This window comes from Ptychodera flava, chromosome 9 (assembly GCF_041260155.1).
Source record: "Ptychodera flava strain L36383 chromosome 9, AS_Pfla_20210202, whole genome shotgun sequence".
Taxonomy (NCBI): domain Eukaryota; kingdom Metazoa; phylum Hemichordata; class Enteropneusta; family Ptychoderidae; genus Ptychodera; species Ptychodera flava.
The window spans coordinates 42,399,634-42,410,534 of NC_091936.1; the positions used below are offsets into that span (position 1 = coordinate 42,399,634).

The 10,901-nt window shown below is 35.4% G+C and overlaps 1 protein-coding gene across 1 annotated transcript; it reads left to right on the forward strand.

Annotated features, from left to right (window-relative positions):
- LOC139141323 (tyrosine-protein kinase CSK-like) lies at nucleotides 1–8,455 on the forward strand. Its single transcript, XM_070710951.1, has 7 exons — nucleotides 1–156; nucleotides 514–676; nucleotides 1,424–1,540; nucleotides 4,198–4,355; nucleotides 4,791–4,913; nucleotides 6,504–6,586; nucleotides 8,272–8,455. Exons 1-7 carry the CDS (start codon nucleotides 52–54, stop codon nucleotides 8,453–8,455), a joined length of 933 nt encoding a protein of 310 aa, XP_070567052.1. The 5' UTR covers nucleotides 1–51.
- Nucleotides 8,456–10,901: the final 2,446 nt, after the last annotated feature.

A 10,901-nucleotide genomic window follows, 5' to 3' on the forward strand; every position in this document is an offset into this window, starting at 1 on the left:
TCATTTGGGAACAGCATATTCATAATCACTGTTCTTGGTGTCGTTAGCAGTATGCTGTCTTTGTCTGCAAGCATAGCATGCATCGTCTACCGTTGTAGAGGTCGGCACCATGGATTTAAAACAATTATTGATACCGAATTCGACAGTTATATCGAGGTATTTGCAGCATGACAGCAGTCATCGTTTTTTAAACTTTTAATTAACACATCCGGTAATCAAATCACGATAGTTGCATTTGTGTGTGCTACGTCCCTTTTAAATTAATGGTAATTCGAAATAACACATTGTAAGTTAATCAGTTAATGAATCATTAGAAATGTAATTACAAAAATACTAGGGCAGGAATGTTTGAACTGTTGTCTACAGTTCTTATTCTAATAACCTAAATTTCTCCTCGTAAGTTACCTAATTGAGATATTAACCTAAACCACTCCTTTCGTTTTTCATAGTACTTGTTGCTGCTCTGCTCATACTTCACTTTTGTACATTTAATTTCAATCTCTCTGGCGACAGGATCTTTTTCACGAACATCCCGATCTGGAAACATGGGTACTTAAAAGAAAAGACGTACAAGTGAGGAAAGAAATTGGATTTGGGGAGTTTGGAAGGATCGAATTAGCTGAGCTTCGAAGAGGAAATAGAACCTACACAGTAGCCGCAAAGTCATTGTTGACCAGTAAGTTTCAGAGAGTGTATGACTTTGATGTGCAGTGTATAAAGAATGCATGCGTACAGGAGCAACTTCCACACTGGTAATGTGTGAGACAATTTGTTTGAGTGTATGTGAGTGAATTTATGTAATTTGGGAGTGTTTTACAAAGATTATTATTATCTTACTGAAGCCCCACCCTTGGGCATAATTGTGCACATGAGAAACATTGCCAGTTGGTTTTAACCGATGTATGGTGGAGGTAAAAACTAAACATCACAATGTTAGCTAATTGTTGTCGAGGAATTATTCCAGTGGCAACAACTGTTTGCAGAAGACCCTAAACAAAGTATTGATAGGTCAGGCATATTTGGCAAAGTGGAATGATGAAGAATCTTTCCAAAGTGAATCAAAATTTACCTGCCAAGTGCATGCTTGAGTGATTTTTATATAAATACATATTCTGTGTACCATGCACGTCTCTATATGTGTGTGCGTCAGCGATCGAAACGTAACAAAGTGTGAGACCAGCCATTTATACGTACGTGAATTAAAGATGAATCTATAGTCTTCCGTAGTTCCAACTGGACATTTATCAATTTTTTCCAATCATTTGAAGACACAATACTGCAGTTTATCAAATGCAGGTACTTTACACATCGTGCTCATCAAACATACGTGTTTTACTTTGGATAGTGGAACTATATAAAAGATTAACATACCCATTAATTATCACTTGGAAAAGTATTCTTTTTGTGAATTTCTTCACTACAGATCGACGTCACTGTCTTCCGATCTCATACAATAACTTTTGCCATGAATTCACCTGTTTGAAGAGCCTGCATGGTCATCCAAATATTATCAGTCTTCTTGGAATAGTTGTATCTGGTGGTGAGTCTTTCCCATTTGATAATAGACCAGGGGCTTTATATGAAGAGTTTTATTTTGCTTGTTAACACATATCTTTGCCGTTATAATGATAAGTTTAATTCAGCAGCTTAATTTCATTCCCGGCAATTGTTTAAGGACTACTATTAACAAGTTACGCGAATAAAATTAAGGCACGGTATTATACATTTGTTACAACTAGTAAAGAAGTAATCAATGTAATGGCCATAATCTGCCACAATTTTTGACCAATTCGATTCTGTCATGTGTTTGATTCACCACGTGAAATAATCCGTATCAAGAGAGCTATAGGAGAAACCATTTTATGGATTCTTACAAACTACAGTAAAATCCTTAAGAGTATCCATCACCAGCTCTGGGAATCAAGCACAATACATCTAGAACACGTAATGGCTCCCTCAGGACTCCCTCAGGATTCCAAAGTATTCTGGTAGAGTCCAAAACAGAATCCAGCAAATTTCTTTGTGGATTTAGCTCTTTTGGCATACTGCATGGTGCACAGGGCATAAAACTGCTTTTGTACGTACACTTCACATCCTAATCTCACGTTAAGGGGGCGCTGCACCAAAAGCAGCATATTTTGCTCAAAAATCACTTTTTTCACAAACATTCATTTAATTCTAATTAAATTGTTAACCAAAGATTAAATATTGGTCGACTTCACTTTTAACCTTATCAAGCAGTTGTAAGTTGCATGATACAGATTTGTTAATTTATGCAAAGGTATGCAAATCACCCGATTTCCTGACTTCTTTTCCTCCCGATTTCAAAAGTTCCAAAGAATTTAACCCCACTCCGGGTCAAATTTTCTGAAATTTTTATATTATGTTCCTTAAATGCTATATAACAAATCAACCATTTTTTGGCTATAAAGTTCTTACATTTTGAATAGGAGGTATTTTAATTTTGCTAATCATGGTTTTAATCTGGTTTTTTAACTGTCAGTCTTTCAACCCTTGCCATTTTAGAATGAAGATAGGTAATGCGAAATAGAATAGTTTTTTTTTTCCAAATATACCCTTCTTTCAAGTGAAATATTACATTTCAGAAAATAGTGTCACGTTTTTGACTTCAGTTAATTTTTGTCATTAATACCGAAATTGGAGTTTTTACCCCATATATAAACCCTCTTCATCCTTCGAGTAAACTACTGCTACCATACTAAACTGTAGAGTCTCTGCTTTTTGAAAATATAGAATATGAGGGGGTTTTCTTGTCAATATTGCTTTGAACAAATCTTTGTTGGCAACGTGTACACAGTACAATAAATTACCCACAATACTCTTTGATTTGTATCATTGAAGGTTACTTTTCTAAAAACGTTTTCAGTTCTGCATGTAAGCACTAGTGTGCAGCATCAGAATAATTTTTAAATAATATCCAGTAAAAGTACGTTTATATATTTTAGTGAAAGTTTGAAAATAACCACTAAACAACCATAAAAGTCGCATTCTGCAGGTACTACAAATGCCATACTTTTTAGACAGCAAGTTATGACGAACTGATGGGGTCATTCTCTGAGAAAACTTAGCATGCAAATTTCTTTTGTCACTTCCATTGCAAAAAATTAATATCCTTTTCTTTCATAAAACAGGTGCAACTAGTCTCCCTACTTCCCATCACATTATTCTGTATGGCTGAGGACAAATTTCACAAAAATGCTATCTCCTCTCTCAATTATGCATAATTTTCCAAATTATTTAAAATGAGAATTGAGAAGAAAGGTGCGCATAAAATTTTGATAAATAGTCTGTTAATTTGTCTACACATGGGAGACATAGTAGACTTCACTCAGGTATCTCTGAGGATACAAATCGCAATGAATTATGGGGAATCTACAGTACTGTGTTGTAGCCCCCACCTTAAACCAGCATGCCTACAGGTTGGAAAAGTCAAACTCAGTTACTACTTTCCTTGCGGACTACCTTTGTGGGTAACCAAAGGACTCCTCATGATACAGAACAAATCTCCAGAAAAGATTCACCGACACTGGAAAAATGTTAGAAATGCTAAACAACAACAACAACAACAACAACAACAACAACAACAACAACAACAACAACAACAACAACAAAACAAGTGTCTCCCTTTTGATTGACATGGGACACTTAGGGTCATCAACCTTACAAGTTTACTATAATGGTACAGTTTCACGAATGAGTGGTTTGATTTTTATTCAATTAATTTGAGGATATTCTTGAGCTTTTGTCCCATGGTTTCGTGGCTAAATGTATTTGTAAAAGAATGTTGCACTATTAGGTCTTTGATCGGATTGAAAACTTCCTACGAGTGGAGATTTTTCATCCAAAAGTTGACACTCTTTCGTCACCTCCCTCTACATTTCCATGGCAGCATAGAACTGCTTTCTCACGCATCTTTCACATCCTAACATCGAGTTTAACAAGCATGCCTGCAGATCGGAATACTGAAACTCAGGTACCACTTTCCTTACGGACTATCTTCGTGGGTAATTAAAGCACTCCAGAAGACAGGGAACAAATCCCCAGAAGGATCCACCGACATAGGAAAAACTTTTGAAGGGCAAATTAACAACAACAACAACAGCAACAACAACAAAAACAACAGCAACAACAACGACAAAAACAAAAACTAATTTGTTATATCTATTGTCTGTGTAGATCCAAAGTACATAGTCGTGGAGTATGCAGCGCGAGGCGACCTGCTGAGCTATTTACGGGGTTTGAGGAACAAAGGTATATCGCATGTTGAAGAGTCAAGACTCATACGAATCTCATTGGATATAACGTTGGCCTTGCAGCACATGGAAGAAAATAAGGTTTGCTCGTAATTTTTACAGTCTGTGTTTGGTTTTAAATTTTCAAGCCTAAGTTGCAGATTAGTATTCCGCACGAATATCTTATGGATTGATTGATAAATTGAGTAATTGCTGAAAAGGGTTTTATAGCAAACAAGGATGAAATATAATAGAATAAAATTGGAAAAAAGTACAGAACGTACATGCTAGATTTTCAAGCACATACCTAATCTGGTATTTAATATTGTTAAAGTTAAGAAGATAACATAAAAAGCCAGCATAGTCATCACACGTAATTTTTTCATAAAATACTTGGCTGTCGCCAGTTGTAATATCTTGTTACCGAACGACCTTAAATGTATGTTTACAGGTCACACGATGCCACATTTCCCGTATCTTCGTGTTAATTGTATTGATTGACATTTGTATTCATGATAGTATTTTATCCTTTTTCAGTTTATTCACCGTGACATTGCCAGTAGAAACGTTCTTATAATGGAAGACTACGTAGCCAAAATTGGTGATTTTGGATTAAGTCGGGATATTTATGAAACTGGAAGATATTGTAAAGACAAATGGGTAATTGTGACTTTTATGATGTTTTATAAACTGCATGCACTAGTATACAGCTAAAGGGTTTACAAATTACAACATAACTATGAATATCTCTATACAATGTACGTTTGATCGACTGTTTTAGTCGATAAATGTTTGGAGAGGGCTCTCAGAGAAACTGATATGTTCTATGTAATCTATACACCAATGGTCTACTAATCAAATAGGCAAGCTTGCTTTGATGTGAATGTACTCCTTAGACTAAGGAGCAGAAAGTATTTTAGTCATTTACCCACTGCATTAATTAATAAATGTCCCAGCCGATTGTCCATAAGCCAATTTTAATAAAAGAGACGAAGGCATAATTGACTAAAGCTCAGGACTCTAAAACATGACTAACAACATGGCCATCTACCAGCTAGGTTTGACAACATACAAATTATTTAACATGAACACGTATATCAATGTGTAATGCTCATTTGTAATATTTACAGTACTTTCCATGTTACCGGTACAACTCTTAGTGTGAGAAAAATACTTTCCATTTAAAACATATTAGCCGGTATAACAACACATTGGAAAGTCACAGACTCACTAACTGCTTACATTAAACCGGTATTGGACAAGTCTGTCAAGTAAAACAGCTGATCAGTCGATTGCGTGCAATTCATAAAACTAAGGTAGAATGAACCTCGGGGACGTTTAATTTTAATTTCAAGAATTCGTTTGTAATCTACTAATTGAGGGGTTCATTTTATAGTTTTTCGAGTGAGAAAAACGTTTTCGAACATCGACAATTTCATTTTTTCCAATAAGGGGCACAAAGGGATAGCAGCCATTTAAATGTAAAATGCCGGTACCAAACTTTGTCCTTGATTCCCTAAATTTTATTCTTGATTTGGTGAGACACTGGTTGAAAATTTCACTTGGAAAGATTTGAACAAAGTTTGTCTTTTACTTTCGAGATGCTGAAATTCTAGTTGAAAGGTATGAGGTTGAGTATATTTTATTTGTTTCTGTGGGGTTAAGTGAAAGTAATGGAAGGTAAAAGTGTAGTAGTGGACGTATTTTTAGTTTAGAACAGAAGATCTTTCAACGGTAAGCTGATGTACAGAAGAACTAGCTACCATAATTGATACGATCACTCAAAAACTCTCCATGTAGACAGACTTAGTACCCATGTTGGTTTATAGCATTTAATGAAGGAGTTGATGACAACGAACTGTGAAGTAATACCTGTTTGTGGTTTACGCTGTACCTACGTCATTCTTTTAACTGAAAGCGAAGTGTTCAAACACATTTTGGACTTCAGCCTTCAATATTAAACACATTTGGCACTACATTTGATATAATGGTCAATAAAATTGATGTGCATATAAAACTCATGGTTCGACATTTGTATTCAACGCATAACATTGCTACAATCTAAAATCCAATCAGCATATCTTGAACATAGGTTCAACTCTGGAGCGTTCTCAAAAATATCAACGAAAGGACAGACAGACAGACAGACAGACAGACAGACGAAGGCACGAACAACATCCCCATTATGGGGCACGGGAGCTAAAAGACTCATACAGGTATTGGCTGATTCCATAGTCTTTTCTGTGACAGTCACAAGTTCACGGTCCACTGCCTCTGAAATGGATGGCCCCGGAATTCCTACAAGCAGGTGTTTGTGACGGAAAAAGTGACATGTAAGTGCTCGACATCAAACCTTAGTCACACGAACATTGGATAGTTGCAGCATTTCCATCTGTTTCTTATTTAATTTTTCGAGAAATCCCATACACAAAAGTCATAGACAAGAGTCATAAAAACTGCTGAAATATAGTTACACGTAACATCAATTTCTGACGGGACAAAAATTATCATTGTAACGAAGTATTTTAATTAAATTACATATTTTACAACCCAAGAAAAGCATGTGCAATTCAATCCAACATTTGATTGTTGAATATTGTAGTTGTACACAACCATTGCACATGATAAACTGAAGGATAGACTATTAGATAGTGAAGTAAGTATGAATTCATTGTTACCGAGTCCAACTTGGGATATTATGGCAACAAACACAAATACAGCATTTTGGAGGTTATTAAGAATGCCACATTTCCTTATTTTCAACATATTCATCAAATTTGCTGGTATGGCATTTAGGCAAACTAAGGCATTCCTATAAGTGCAAAATGTGCACCATTGCTCGCAGACTTACTGTTATATTCGTATGAGGCTGTGTCCACGCAGTATCTTCACATATCGGGATGTAAACGAAGTGCAAAGCGTTTTTAACAACAATAGATATATTGATGATATCACAAGTTTAAACAATCCTTTTATATCCAATTATCTTCATCATATCTACCTAGATGACTTTGAAATAAAATACGGCTGAAAGTGCGGACTCAGCATCATACCTGGACATGTTTTGTGAGATAAGGCAAAATACACTGTATACAAAACTATGCCATAAGAGGGACGATTTAAATTTTTAAATCATAAACTTTCCATTTTTGATAAGTAATATACTACCAGTTACAGTATATTGTGTAAATATTAAACAATGTCTCAAATACGGTAGAATTTTCAAGTGAGACACAAGATATTGGCACAAGAGCTGACGAGGCAAAGGTATGCGGAAAATAGATTAGAGAATAATTTAAGAAGTTCTATGGTACATACAGAGATGTTGAATCAAAATATTACATATTTGTTTCTTATAACAGTATACCTTGCTTTGACTCACAGCTGTATTTGATGGCTTTTCAATATTGCATGAAATTTGTTACTTTGGATAAATCTCAGTCGGTGAAGCATGCTGGTTGGAAACGCTTACACATTCTATACTACCTTAAACAGTACTACCATTAAACAGTGGCTGGGCAAGGCCCCTTTGTTATTGTAATTTTCTATTTGTTCCTTGCACCTAGTAACTTATTTATTTACCTTTAATTGATATTGATTATTGGACCTTCTTTGATGTCTTTTTGCATATGATGTATTTATATTTGTTAGTTTGTGTTGATTTTAGAATACATTTAATGTTGTGCAAAGTTTGAAACGCTATACCCTTCCACAGGCGGATGAAAGGTAACCCATAGCAATCTTGGAATCCGCATTTGGTGGTATGATACATATAAAACCTTACAGTGACATAATTCTATTACCGCCACAACCTCATAATCTTAGTTTCTTTAATTATAATATAGTTATTTAAATTATTATGAAGAAACAAAAATTCACAAACGAAAGTCACAAAGGAGTGATTGAAAGTTAGTGCTGAGGTGAGTAGAGACATGACTTTGGATATGTGACAATAATTTTGTTATTGTTAGAAAGGTGTCGGTTTATTCAAGAACGACTTGTTTTTCTTTCCTATTAGATGGTCGTATGGAGTCTTACTGTGGGAAATTTCAAGTCTAGGCAAGTTGAACATTTTTACCGTAAAAGGTAGAATTATTTTCAGTCGTTTGTTGACAGCAACACATAGTCACTCCGATATGTTTACATCAATTACTGTAAAAGAGTTCTCCATGGGGCTACCTCTAATAAGTGTGACGTCATGACCAAAGGCATCTCAAATCTTGTAAAATTTATCCTGCCAATAGAGCAAACGGTAATCAAAGCATTTATTACAAACTAACATAACATTGTACTTACAATTTCCAAAGGGGAACACCGTTTACCAATGTTCAAGCAATTGAAATGATGAAAGCACTTGTCGATGGACAAAGACTTGGTCAACCAGCAATGTGTACTGACAAATCGTAAGTGACAACTAATCCCTAACGACCTTGAATCGTTTCCTGTAAGAATATTTCATGAATATGTAATGCTGGAGAGGTAGAAGTGCGCCGGGGACTATATTCGTACTCTTGCATTTTTGACAACTCTTTTCTGATCTACTACTTGTGGAGGTACTTTTTAAAGCTCTTGATGTCAGAAAAAACTTACCGTCTTAGTTTTTCGGCGGCAGAATATTTTATTTTTTCCTATTAAATATATACAGGGATAGTACCTATTTTGAATTTCAATTACCGGCAATTATCTTTAAGTTTTGAGCAATTTGTTTCTCTATTACCAAACTTTGCGAAATGACCCTTGATTTTTATTCCTGATTTGGTAAAAGAATGATTCAAAGTTCTATTGAGGAAAGTTTGAGGAAATAGTTTAGGATTTTACTTTCGAGGCCCACACTACCTGAATACTTTCAATTCAGGAGCAATCTATTCATCATACTATCTGCCGAATAAACGATAAAGTTTTCTTGTGATGTGTTTTCCCCACTTTGCACATTTGATATTATGCTATTAGATTTATTCCCATTGAATGATAAGCATATAATGCTGATATTGATAATTAACCACTTGTTCTGTTGAGGTATGATATCATGCTAAGGTGTTGGCAGCTGAAGCCAGTGGACAGACCAACCGCGAAAGAACTGACCAGTCAATTAGAAGAGTTATCAAGAAACGAGGAGGTGATCATAACACCATGATTTTTCATTTTCTGTTTTCCCACAAGAGTAGAACTAGCAGTACTTATATATTACAATTTAGCTTCATTTCAAGTTTTGTAGATAATATTGTAGATGAAAAGAATCGGCTCATTTGAATGTTTGGATAGAACAGACAACACAGGGGACCGGTGCCGAAATACTTATCATCTTAATGATATCTAAACAGATTGCTCCCGGATAATAAGTAACACTCCGGTACAAGAAACATGATACAATGAATGCAGATAGATGCAGATCAGTTTTTCTGTAAGACAAATTGATAAACAGTGAGTGGAATAAATGAAGTAGCCACTAAGACATTTGTGTCAGACAGAAATGTCTTTCGAATACTGGTTTTTATTCTGTAATATGCAGGTTTAAAAAGACATTTAATGAAAACACCGAGCTATGGATACCACTGAAGATACTATTGTTCATGTCATGATTAAGAATAACCGTATAAACTTATAGAAAAGTAAACATCTCACTTCTTAGCCTGCTCTTCGTGTGCAGGAAGCTAGGACCAATTAACTCCATCCTAAATAACTTCAGTCTCTACCATCATTCGACGAGTAATTTAGCACTTAACGTAATGTATAACCAACTGTCGACCTTCGATGACTGTTGTTGTAAATTGATTTTCTCTAATTGTGAGATGATTATATTTATCTTGAGCACTCGTAACTTCAAAAGTATACCTTGAAGGCTTGGTCTTACAACATGAACACGAGATCTTTTGTAGAGCTTACGGGACTCGTACTACAAGGTGTCAGACAATGTATAACAGTGAAAGAAATTGCCTTTTACGTTTTGTTACCGCTAACAGGAAAGAACTTAGGGTGTCTGGTCAACTTCAATTCGTTAATGTAGTTGATGTACAAGCTATGATGTAGTTAATGTACAAGCTATGATGAAAGAATTTAAAATTGAAACCCATGAAGAGTTGATTCTACAGCGTTTTCGAACGGTGAATGTATCAGTAGGCGATCAAGGCTGACTTTGAATTTGCTTCATTAGAAGAATTTGAATTTAACCACAGTGGCTCATTAGAAATTGAATAAACGACAGCAGACACTGATGCATTGAAGCTGATGCTTATAGAAATGACTTGGACATTTTGCAATAAGTTTTTATTCAGGAAAAGCTTGTTTTATTCCTTGACAGATAGTCGTATGGAGTCTTGCTGTGGGAAATTGTAACACCAGCCAAGTTACATTTTGTTATATCTAGGCAGTGGGGAAATTTCAGATGTTATAGGCAATGAGATATGGTCACCGAAATATTTTAAATCAAGAAGGCCTACACGGAAAACTTTTGCAATACCGCCGAGAAAAGTAGTATAATTTGTCAAAGTAATGTTCTAATGCTGATCTGAAAACTTGTTAGGTACAACCTACCGGTTAAGAAAAAAATATTATCATATACCTACATTCACGTGCCTGTGTAAAGCTATGGGAGAGAGCGCCCTCAGATCCGTGAATTGTTTTACGTATCACGCCCAAATATGGGCAATC